This window comes from Lygodium microphyllum, chromosome 2 (assembly GCF_053477565.2).
Source record: "Lygodium microphyllum isolate KBCC chromosome 2, Lygodium_microphyllum_v1.1.10, whole genome shotgun sequence".
Classification (NCBI taxonomy): Eukaryota; Viridiplantae; Streptophyta; class Polypodiopsida; order Schizaeales; family Lygodiaceae; genus Lygodium; species Lygodium microphyllum.
The window spans coordinates 187,928,826-187,941,841 of NC_141136.1; the positions used below are offsets into that span (position 1 = coordinate 187,928,826).

Sequence of the window (13,016 nt, forward strand, 5' to 3'; positions counted from 1 at the left end):
GGCTTCTCTATATCTCCTCAGAAAAGGCATCATCATCGCTACCACCATCGCTGCCTGTGCCGCTGTCGTTGCCGCCACCGCTACTGCTAGTCCCCCCTTCGCTATCCTCAACTGCATCAGGGTTCGCCTACACAAAGGATTAAAGTATATAAATACCATTACAAACAATAAATCATATTGATCTATACTTTTCATGTAAAAAATAAAACATACCTCTTCTGGTGGTGGAATCCTCATGGTGCGATTATATTTCTCCTCCGTGATGAGTCCCTCCTCGTAGAAATGTTGCCAAGTGGACGCCTGGTTATGACCTCGATGGTAGCCTACCTCTCTAGGAGTATGCATCCTACCAACGATATGAAACTACAAAACAATTTGAACATACAACATATTAAAACACACTACATAATGAAGTGAAACAAATTACAAAATTTAATTTAAAAAAAGAAATCAAATAATACTTACAAACTCCGCCTCCCATGACTCCCTGCCACCCGATCCTTAATGCGACGATTCCATGGTTGCCATCTGGATACGTCACGCCTTTGCATGCTGGCGACTTGTCATTTTCTCAGTTGCTCTCTTCTTGGCCTCTTTCCACTCCTTGCGGTGGCAATTGGGTAGTTGGCCATATCTAGGGCGCCCCTGCTCTTGTCTCCGCAATGACTCCTTGGCGCGCGTCATAAGGTGAGACCTCTTGTTATAAAGCACGTCTCTCACCTTTGACCATCCCCAATCATCTGAGAATTGTGAATTCTCAGGATTAGGGTACCTTTTATGTACTGCCCGCAGCGCCTCTTGCCACAAACCATTTTTTTTGTGCTTGAAGGGAATCATGCAATCTTTGTATATGGCATGCACGACACTCCTCAAGTAGGCTATCACTTCCCTCCCCTCAAAGTCATGCAAGAAACCACCAACATCAGTGATAGAGTAGTACATTTGTGGAGGCTCACCTCTCTCATTTTCCGGTGAGGGTGATCGAGAGCCACCACCTAGGCAACCCCCACAAAGCCCTCAACCTCCTCGTCCTCCCGCACCACTCTCCCTCCTCCCTCGACGTGCACTACCCTCTACCTCACTCGATACACGTGCCTCTACAGATGTACGTGCTTCGACCGATCCATGTACCTCAGCTGGTCCCTGTGTAGGCAAAGATGTGATAGGTGTCCCAGACATCACACTGAAAACCTCATCTGCAGTGGGAGGGCGACCAAGATAATTGGTCATCTCCCCCATGAATTGCTCCTTGTTGAATGGGGTGCTGGAGGATCCAGGATTCCACATCTACACAAAAAAAATCATATTACCATGTGTAGATAAAACATATTACATACAGCGTCTATACGTGCGTCTCTGTGTTCGTCTATACCTGCGTCTCTGTGAGCGTTTGTCAACGCGTGTATCCTTGCGTGTACACTGTAGAGCACACGCACCTACACACGCGCTCAAAGATGCATCCCCAAAGAAACGTTTTCCGCGTCTATATCTGCGTCTACACTGAGATGTAGATGCGCTATCAGACGCGCTTGGTCGGATGATTTTAGCAGACGACTGCCATTATTGATTTACAAAATGCAATACATAATGAAATCACAAATCTTAAATACACAGATAGAGCAGAGAGAGGAAGATAGAAAGAAAGAGAGAGAGAGAGAGAGAGAGAGAGAGAGAGAGAGAGAGAGAGAGAGAGAGAGAGAAAGAGAGAGAGACTCACCTTGGGTGTTTGGTGTGGCGGGTGGTAGCACTTCTTCCTTCTCCTTCTTCCTCTTCTTGGTAAGTTACCCTCCCTTGATGCTTGCTTCCTTGCTTGCTGCTTCTTCTTGTTCTCCTCTCTCTTGTTCTCTCTTTCTTCCTCTCCTTGGCTTTCCTTTTTTCCTTCTTGTGTGTTTGAAATGAAAGCAGAGGTGAGTCATGAGGAGGTGAGGAATGAAAAGACTAGGTGATGCATGAAGAGACTGTATGTTGGCTAAACTCAAGCTTCAGAACCGCAAAAAACATAGGAAAGGAAAGGCGTAGTTTGAAAAGAAATGATTTAAGTATGATTTGAGTTTTGACGTGTGCATCTATTTTTACGTGTATAAGCGCGTCTATTTGCACGGATATATAGACGCAAAAATCGCATCTATTTACATGCACGTTTACACGCGCTTATAGACGCTGTGATAGACGCGCCCAACTTTGCGCATTTAACATGCGCGTCTATGCCTCATTTGTGTTGTAGTGCGTCATCTTGATGGTTGTATTGCTCGGTATAAGCACGCCTTGTTGGGCACGGTTTTAGTCCGGTAGAAGGTCTTGATTATCATGAGACCTTCTCTCCGGTTCTCTATATGGCTTATTTTCATGTTCTTTTGGCACTAACTACTTTGTTGGACTTTGAGCTCCACCATCTAGATGCGTAGACTACCTTCTTACATTGTGACCTTTTGAAGGAGATCTATATGGAACAGCCCCCGCACTTTGTTGATGCCACTGCTCTGCAACATGTATGCCATCTCCATCGCTCCTTGTATGGACTTAAGCAATCTCCCTGACTTTGGTTCCAATGCTTCAATTCATTCATGCTTCAATCTAGGTATTCTTGTCTCCTATCTGAACCCCCCGCACTTTGTTGATGCCACTGCTCTGCAACATGTATGCCATCTCCATCGCTCCTTGTATGGACTTAAGCAATCTCCCTGACTTTGGTTCCAATGCTTCAATTCATTCATGCTTCAATCTAGGTATTCTTGTCTCCTATCTGAACCCCCCGCACTTTGTTGATGCCACTGCTCTGCAACATGTATGCCATCTCCATCGCTCCTTGTATGGACTTAAGCAATCTCCCTGACTTTGGTTCCAATGCTTCAATTCATTCATGCTTCAATCTAGGTATTCTTGTCTCCTATCTGAACCAAATATTTATATTCGTCATCAACCTAATGCATTTCTTCTAGTTGCTTTATATATTGATGATATCTGTGTAATTGCTTCTCATTCTTCACTCATTACTGTTGCCAAAAATGAACTAAGCTCTTCCTTTCCTATTACCGATTTAGGTCAGCTTTCCTACTTTCTTGGCCTATAAGTCACTTGTAATAGGGCCCATGGTTCACTTCAACTTCATCAGTCAAAATTTGTTTGTGAGCTCTTACAACAATATGGGATGGCTTCCATTAAACCCGTTGTTACACCTTTACTAGTCCCTTGTAAACTTTCTCTGTCTGATTGTCCTACCTCTCCCACAGATAAGGCATTCATGGCACAATATCCGTACAGGCAATTACTTCATAAACTCTATTATCTAGTCATTGGATCATGCCCTGACTTGTGTTTTAGTATAAAATTTCTTTCATGCTTTATGTATAATCCCAATCTTAGACATTGGAAGGTCCTGGTGCATGTTATTCGTTACTTATCGCGGGGCCGCATGCTCGGTTTGGTATTCACTCACACTTCCAACCTGAGTTCCTTGACTGCTTTTGTTGGTTGGTCTGACTCGAATTGGGGGGGAGGGGGGAATGTGATACTCACCGATCAACTACAGGGTTTACTTTTGTTCTTGCAGGAGCTGCCATAACATGGCAATCAAAGAAACAAGTAGCAGTCACACTGTCATCTGCTGAAGCCGAGTTTGTGGCCGTTGCTCTTGCAACAAAAGAAGGATTATGGTTAGAGATGCTGATTGAAGAACTCAAGCTTATTCCACGTCCATCACTGAAGTTATTTTCTGACAATATGTCATGTATATACTTGGCCAAGAACCCGAAGCATTTGGAGAAGACTAAGCATGTGGATCTAAAGTATCACTTCATTCGTGAGCTAGTGGAAGACAACAAGTTAGAGATTCTGTACACACAAACAGAATCTATGTGGGCAGATTTTCTGACGAAGTCCTTAGCTAGAATTAAGCATTATCTCTGTTGTAATAATCTGGGTCTCAAGAATATTTAATGTTCAAGGATTAAGGGGGTGTATTAAAATGACTAATCGCTTGAACATCAAACTTAGCATAAACACTTTATGTTATCTATTTTTATTACACGACAAACATATTTACAAAATGTCACATCTGTGATAAAATGTCACAGATGTCTCAACGTGTTAAAATGTACATACCAATTCAGATTAATACAATTGATAACTTCTGCATACGTTGAATAACAGCGATCTCTGTCTGTTATTACTGCAACCGACTTCCTACATAGCCTGTATGATCCGCTGGTATCCGCAAAAGTTTGATACGGCCCACTAACAAAAGTGCAAGTACTATTATGATGTGACAAAGCACCGGTACCTCTCGTGTTGTGTTCATGAGCACAAGCATGCCGACTTTGTGCGACCTCTGCTTGGAAGGGCCTATCCTGGGCCTCTCTCTCTCTCTCTCTCTCTCTCGTATTTTCCGAGAGCGCAAAATACCATCAAATCGTCAGAGGCCTACCTGCTAAACTAGATATTAAGCAGCGCCAAGCCATGTCGTTAGGCGGCGCAGGACAGCTTGCTCTGATGATTACCAGGAAGCTGGACGTAGTATCAAACTTATATCACATGTCGGGTGTGCAAACAGTACCAGCTCTCCGACTAATTCCTCTGATACTGCTACTGCTACTACTCTCAGCAAACCAATATTTGATTACGGATCATAAATTTATAATACTAGCAACAGGGAAGCGGCCGCAGAGCTGGCACTGCAGTAGTATAGACACCATTCGATATAATTTGGTGTTCTACATGCACGACCTGCCGGCGTCGTCGGATCCGTCGTCAGTGCCGGTAGCGGGGGGCAATCTGACGACGAACCCTGGTCTGGGGCTCACCGTGGTCTTCGACGACGTGCTGACGGACGGGCCCTCCCTCTCCGACTCCACCATCCTTGGCGCCGGCCAGGGCACTTACATCTTCGCCTCCAGGACCTCCCCTGACCTCCTCCTCGTCTTCACCGCCGTCTTCCGCGGCAACAGCTCCTTCAACGGCAGCACCCTCTCCTTCCACGGCTCCGACCGCATCCTGCTGCCCGTCCGCGAGATCGCCGTCGTGGGCGGCACCGGCCGCTTCCGGTTTGCCCGCGGCGTCGCCGCCATTGAAACCGCCTCTAGCTCCGGATTTAATGCCGTGCTGAAGTTCAATGTCTCCATTGTGACGATGTGATCTAGCTAGCTTTTCATTAGTACAAACATACAAATACGAAATCCTTGGGCTCGCAAAAATTGAGGTATTTTTCACCCAAATTGCATGTATTTTGCTAATTCTACAACCACGACATTTGTATAAATTTAAGTCTTATACGTTCTTTTTTCAACATTCAAAGGTCTTATCAAAGAAGGGTAGCTTAGTTGGAAGAGGTAGGTGAGGTAGGTGTGTGAGTGTGAATTGGTCACAAACAAATTCAAATCCCCTCAACTAAGCAGCTCAACGATGCTTTATCCTTCGAGATGGAATGTCCCTTGTCAAGGTTGTGGGCTAATGTCCCATGTCTATTAAATAAAATACCATCATGCAACACATTTAAAAAAAAGAATTCAAGCTTTTGTCCAAGGGAAAATTGGAATTTATGAGTTTTTTCATTCAAGGGGTCACCAGAAACCTTATTCACAATCAGTTATTAAAAGAAGGGAAAGCGTCCAAAGTGGTTAGCCTTACAACTCAACATCTGTCAAGACCAAGTTTATAACTTTAAAGAGTCACGAGTTATACCCTTGGTTTAAGGGTGTGAATAATTTTGAACCATGATAAGTTAAAATCACACTTTTTGTAAGGGTTGCATGGGCTAACTCTTGTTCATAAACCACAACAAAGTAAGGCCTATGTTGCATCACAAGATTCCTCATAGTTGTTCTCCATATGAAAATGCTCTAAGGGATCAATGCTATAGCAATTGTTAATGGTGTTGCGCACCCCTATTCTACTACGTTTAGGAACTTAGCTTGCCCAAACTTTTAGAACTATGGGGACAATCATTGATGCGGGCTTTCTCTGTATGATGTGTTGTATGTTTGGCCCCAAGTTTTTACAAGTGGGGAAAGTCATGGATGTGGGCTTTCTCTATGAAGTGTTGTACGTTTGGCTCTAATTCTGTGAAAGGAAAAAGAAAACTGGTCTACACTTAGAAATGTTATGCCTATATTTCTTGTCCAATCCCATGTTACCCTGAATGTCACATAGTTGAGAATATGTATTTACCATTGAACATAAACTTGGAATGCTTTAAGTTACAACCCTATTTTCCATAATACATTATATTGTTTCATTGCTTGCCAATGGAAGGCACATGCATAATCCAAAAACACAAAATTTGTATATTTTTCAATGTTTTTTAATTATGAAAATTTTCTCTATTTATTTGTTTAGCCGTTGCAAGAAGATGGTTACATCCAATATCATCGCTATTGATAGAGAAGCAATGTTTCATATGACTCCAAATAGTACTCATAGTGCATGCCAATGAGCCATATTTGTCAACTCCCACCCTTGAAAAAAGCAATGTTACTATCAATAAGCCAATATTAACACCACAATGTTTCTACATCGATACAATTGCAAAATGTTTTGGATATTATTTGGTTTCAAGAGAAACATTTTGCTAAGCTTCCCTCATACACATTTTGTTTCTCATATGAGTTTTTAAAACCATATAATTTTAAGTCAAGACTTTACAAAAGTGATACTAGTATCCTAAATTTTTGAAATTCTACTGTTGTTGGCTTCTTGAAAAGTAGCCTAATTTTAAAAGAGAACATTAAAAGAAAGTGTAAGATAAGAGAGTGATCATTTTCTACCCACAAAACTTGTAAATTTGTATAAAATCTTATCTATGCATGGTAGCATGATTTGAGAAAAGTTAACTAACTAGTATAGATTTTAAATACCTTGAGAATCAAGGTGTTTCCAAGAAAAAAAAGAGAGCTAACATGTACTCGGTACTACTCTTATATATACCCAATATTGCTACCTAGATGCACTGTAATATCTTCCTCTCATGAGATGCATCTCCTCTATTGCTAACTTATGTTCAATCATCTCATGAGTTAAATGATGCATCATTCTCATTTTAGTCATAAATAGTGTTGCATTTATCTAAATATTAACCATGATTTTTTAAGTCTTAGGCCTTGCTTCTAGTGCATCAGTTAGACCAAACATAAAACAATTGAGACATTAGATAGATTTCTATTCTTTCAGAAGCTACAATTCACTTTGATGAAAACCTCTCACCTTATCTTCTTGCCACTTGGCTCTAACTACCCATGCATCCTTCTCTATATCCCCAAGAAACCAAGAATATAAGACTAGTTTCAAGGTATAGTGAATACACCAACTTACCTTCCCTCATTCTAGTCCAAAGAATTTGATACCAACACTCCATCTCTGTAATATTTCTGCTAAAGATATATTACGAAGCCATGAGAATTCCTGGGCAAAAGACAAAGCTGGCATTGGGTCACAGAAGGTGCGAATTTAAAACACGATGTATCATAATCTCCATTTGTAGAACCGAAACTATGGTTTATTGTAACCACATATTTCCATGTGGACCTCCTCTGGGGAGGAGGTCAAGGGGAAATGGAGAGAACTTATGGAAAAAAAAATTCCTTTTAATATTTTTCTTTCCTCCCCAGCCGAAGGTTGTGCTGGAGGAGGGAGAGCAAAGCATGGGCACGTACGCTTGAGAAGGAGGTCATTGATGAGCGAATGGGGTCGATTCAGCATCACGCTGGATGCCAAGGTGGAAGGTGAATGCCATGCACATGGTGCGTGGAGGGAGGGAGGTACCTCTCCCTCCCCCTATAAAACACTTTGCCATGAGAGCTAGGGGAGGAGGCAATGAGCCGTGACGCCGCCATGATAAAATGAGAGAGGGAATTCTGAAGGCTACGCCAGAACTGCCATTAAAGGAGATAGGGAGGAGGGTGTGAGATTCGGACGGGCCGTGTGAGAGAGACAGTTGGGGGAAAACATAACGCCGCCGCACCGTGAGGGAGGAGCACTGCCGAGCCGCATCACGGCCACCATTTGGCTCTGGACGCCAGAAATCCACCGTCAGAATCATCCTCTCTCTCCTCCACGTGTGATAAATCCTCTTACAGAAGCTTCCAAGAAGCTTCTTGGAAGCTTCTAAGGGGAGGGATCTAAGACCCCCTTCCTATATCCTTTATTAACCTTTTCCCCCCTCCTGGTTTAAATCTTTTTTAAGGGCCTTCTTAGCCCCCTTTCCCCTGGTTCAAATCCACCTTAAACCCCCCCCCTCTCGTGTTTAACCTATAACCCCCCCTTCTTGTGCTTTTTTTTAAAACCCCTTTTCACCCCCTCGTGTCCCCTTTTTACACACCCTTTTTTCCCCCCCATGCACTAAGCCCCCTTTCACCCCCTTGTATTCCCTTTTAATATTTTCCCCCCCCGGATTTTTTGAATCCCCCTAAGCCCTCTTCATCCCCCTTATGTTCCCTTTGCCCATTGTGTTGCCCTTCATCCTTTTCCCCCCTGGGTTTTAAAACCCCTAAAGTCCTTTTCACTCCCGTGTCCAAAGTTTTCCCAAGGCCTCTTCTTACGCCTTCTGGAACCACACCCACACACCCTTTTTCTCGTGTATATACACTATAGGGCCTTTTCTTTAGGCTTTGTAAACCTTTTCCCCCCAAAAAAAACTAGGACCTTAAAGGTCTTATTACCCCTTCTCGTGGATAAACCCTTAAGTGTTCCTTGCCTTCCCAAAATACCCTTGGGACTTGGTTTCTCCCCCCTCGGAAAAGTGAAGAAGAGTATTGACGCGCAAGGGAGCGACGTTGGAATTCCCAAAAGGAGTGTAAAGCTGCTTCCACATTCGAAGGACTACAACTGCGACACATCCTAAGAAAGTCCAAGGAGTAGCTGCGGGAGGGTCATCTCCTGGTATCCATGTGGATATCTCACCCCAAACCCAGGTTTTTTTCTTTCTTAATTTTATATCGGTTTTAATTCAATCGTGCAAGATGAATTGTTAGGGACAAGATATATTTTTGTCCTAGTTATTTACGACGAAGGAATTTAGTTTAATTAAACATGTAAAATAAATAAAGTATAAACATTGTTTTCCTTCAAATAGCATTATGCATTGAAACGAATTATGAGCAAGAATTATTTACCCACTAAAGTAGTGTACTTCGGTTAAGCGTAGAAGGTATAAAACTGCATCTTGCACTATTAACCTCTATTCTTTTTACAATGAATCATCATGAAAGGTGCGAATCATGAAAAGGGTTCTTACGATGCTTAAACTCTAGGAAGTTATCATTGCTAACTGCATAACTTAGCAAGGGAAAGATTGCTTATTTGGCATGAGTTTTGTTCGCAACGAAAAAGGGAGATTAATTGAATTTACCTAACCTCAAATCAATAAAGTTTAGGATTGAAAAATCAGTTGACACATACACTACAACAAAAAGGCCTCACAAATGCACATTTAGACGCGATTTTTGAATATAGAGAAATTCTTACGGGCGCATCTATCCGCTCGTCTATTTGCGCGTCTACCATTTTGCATCTATAATCGCATGTATCAACAAATTTACATGCACAAATAGACGCGCAATAGACGCACATATACACGCGCATATAGACACGCTTTTACAAGCACTGATAGAAGCGAACGGAAAACAAAAAATGTCATTTTTAAAAAAATATATAATTTATTTTTTTTTTAATTTGAATTATGAAGCGCGTGTAGTCTGCATTATAGACGCGCATATAAATGCGAATTATCTGCAATTTAGATGTGCTGATAAACGCGCAAAACAGAACTGGAAAAAAAAAACCACCCCTCCCATACATCAGATTGTGTATTTGGAAAAAAGACAATGTATCTTACGGGTACGAGAATTGAAAACAAAAGTCAATGTATTCATTATATATCAAAAGCATTTACAAGGGAAGTTTAAGTGCTTGCAACCTAAAGCGTGGCCGCAAGCAGTAGGCTCAAAGAGATATCATATATATACAAAAAAAGAAGGCCTCATGAGGAGGTATGGTGCTCCTCTACAAATCTGAAGAGGAAACATCTTCGCAAGTACCACCATGGCTACTAGCATCGCTATCCCCCTCCTCGCTATGCTCCACATCCGGGTTCGCCTACACACACAAAAGATCAGGGTTGCTTACATAGACAAGGTGGAGAAAAAGTTATAATTAGCTATACTTTAAATAGGAAAGTAAGAAAAACATACCTCCTCTGGCTGTCGAATCCTCATGGCCCGGTTATATTGGTCCTCAGTGATGAGACCCTCCTCGCAAAAATGAAGCCATGTCGCTACGTGGTTATGGCCTCGATGGTAACCTACCTCTCTAGGAGTAGGTGTCCTACCAACGATGGTAGTCTGCAAAACATTTAGAGATATACAAACAATTATGAGTCACAATATATTAGACTAAAATATATAAAGAATTGAAAGAAATATAAATTTAAAAAAAAAACTAGAAATCAAAATATAATTACAAACTTTGCCTCCCACGACTCTCTGCCGCCCGATCCGTAATGCGACGATCCCATGGTTTCCATTTGGATCCGTCGCACCTCTGCGTGCTGGCGACTCTTCACTTTCTCTGTTGCTTTCTTCTTGGCTTTCTTCCACTCTATGCGGTGGCACATAGGTGGTTGGCTATGGGCTCCACGCCCCTCCTCCTGCCTCCGCAATGAGTCCCTGGCCCGTGTCATGAGGTGGGATCTTTTGTTATGAAGCATATCCCTCACTTTTGTACGTCCCCAATCATCAGAGAATCACTGACCCTCAGGATTTGGGTACCTCCTATGGACTGCCCTCAACACCTCCTGCCACAAGCCACTTTTCTGATTTTTGAAGGTAATCAAATAATCTTTATACGTCGCATGCACGACGCTCCTCATGTACGCCATTACATCCCTTCTCTCATCATCATGAAAGATGCCACCAGCGTTTGTAACTCTATAGTACTGGCATACAACCTCCTCTACGTGATCTACTAGTGAAGGTGATCGCTCGGCACCTCCTAGGCATCCCCCACACAAGCCTCGTCCTCCCCCTCGACTCTCTCTCCTCCCTCTCTGTTGACTACCCTCTGCCTCGCTGGACACATGAGCTTCTGCAGATGCACGAGCTTTTGCAAATGCACGTGCTTCTGCAGATGCTTGTGCTTTAGTCGATGCACGTGGAACACGTGGAGTACCTGCATACGGAGTACCTACATATGGAGTACCTACATGTGGATTCTGGGAAGTAGTGCCAGGCAAAGACGCCAGAGGCATCCCAGACATGACAGTGAATACCTCGTCTACTGTGGGAGAGCAGCCAAGGTGTCTGGTCATCTCTCCCATGAAGTCTTCCCTTCTAGGAAAACCTCCAAAAAATGCATTGACCCCCTGCCAAAGGAGGCCAATGTTTCTAGCCGTTCCCACTTAGGATCGACCAGAATTAGGGTTTCTCCTGATTGGTTATTTCCTAACAGCAACACGCATCGGACCCAAGTGAACTACTTTACACAGAAACGCTACGTCCGAAGCGGATTCACGCTGCACTTGGTTCAAGGAGAATGGGAAACAAGAGGGATGCAAAGCTCAACCTCTCTGCCATAAGGCATAGTCCCATTCCGTTCCCCTAAAACAACGTAAATAGGTTAAGACATAACTCTAGGTCAACGCTTTCGTTGTTCGTGTCCTTTGACAATCATCCCGCTGTTCTTCGAGATTTGAGAAAAGTTCCCGGCCAACCGGGACCACCCAACCATAGGACGGACCCATGGCCCATCCTCCGCACTTTCCTCCGTTTGTTTTAGTTATGTAATTATCTAACACATTAATTGGACATGTAACAATTAGCTTCTTTAATTAATCCGTTAAGCACTGGTTCTTTATTAACATATCATCATATTTATCTTTGAAATACAAGGAGTTCCGCCCGTAGGCTTATCCATAATCCGTCGAAGGCTATCCAGCAATCCACCGGGATCACTATTCCAAGTTTCCACCCATACACTAGTATGCGGGCCTCGAGATCTAATCCCGAGTCACGTTAGCCTCTTGTGCAGGACCCGGAAGGCGAGGGATTTACGGCCAGAGCCCCCCTGGCACCCAAGCATCCTCCTGCTCCAAGTAGCACTCAACGAAGAGACCTCTCACGGGGGGTTCGGTCCATGTTCTCGGCGCAGTCAACAACCCCCTTGGTTAGGGTCAGGCAGGCAGTCGGGGGGTAACTGAAGCTGCCACTCCCTTCAGGCCTTCAACCTGAAGTATAGATATTCATTTAATTTGTAATTCATAAATCAAACAGTGCTCTAAGCTCTCTAGCAAGCACAAACATTTCCATTGATCGATCTTGTTGTTGGCAAACTGCTAAGGAAGGAATCCTTCCTTTTGAATACATCCAACACTCGATTCGGGGTGTCTTGCAACCTGGGAAGATCCTTTATATTCTAGGTTAGGGCGTACCCTATTAACCCAACTTGGTGAACCCTAAAGTTCATTGGATACTTTAGATTTCAGTTTTTAACCTTCCTTACTTATTAGAAGGATATCAAAGAATACATCTTCTTGCAAGATAATTCGCATAAGGATCTGCGATCCTTGTTGCGGGAATTTAGACTTTCTTCTTGTGAATCAATCACAAGACCATATGACTTCGTACTTGCCGTGCAAGTCCTGCATCGTACTATGCGATAATGGAGTTACGAAACAATCCGTTTCAGTTTCTTTAAGCTGACGTTTGTCAGACTTAGGGTTTCCTAGCTTTTATTATTTTCTTTAAGAAACTCAAGGACAAACCCTAGTTCTTTTACGTTTACGATTTACTGAGGATTGTAGGGCAAGTATTTAAGGTATAAACGTTTATTGGATTTTAATTCATTCCCAATGAATATTTCACAGCATAGGTATTTCTAAGTTTATATTAATTTTGTTAACTTTTAGAAGGTAATATCGAGATCACCTCCGCACGATTTATTATCTATCACTACAACAGAAACGAGGCATAGACGTGCATGTTAGATGCGCAAAGTCGGGCGCGTCTATCACAGCGTCTATAAGTGCGTGTAAA

At 42.8% G+C, this 13,016-nt stretch overlaps 1 protein-coding gene across 1 annotated transcript; it reads left to right on the top strand.

Moving 5' to 3' along the window:
• Nucleotides 1-4,336: 4,336 nt before the first annotated feature.
• LOC148040721 (dirigent protein 1-like) lies at nt 4,337-5,260 on the top strand. Its single transcript, XM_087667015.1, has one exon. It carries the CDS (start codon nt 4,456-4,458, stop codon nt 5,128-5,130), a length of 675 nt encoding a protein of 224 aa, XP_087523141.1. The 5' UTR covers nt 4,337-4,455; the 3' UTR covers nt 5,131-5,260.
• The last annotated feature ends 7,756 nt before the right edge of the window (nt 5,261-13,016 follow it).

Excerpts from the sequence above, each read along its gene's own strand:
- LOC148040721 (XM_087667015.1), top strand. The coding sequence starts at position 4,456 with ATGTCGTTAGGCGGCGCAGGACAGCTTGCTCTGATGATTACCAGGAAG.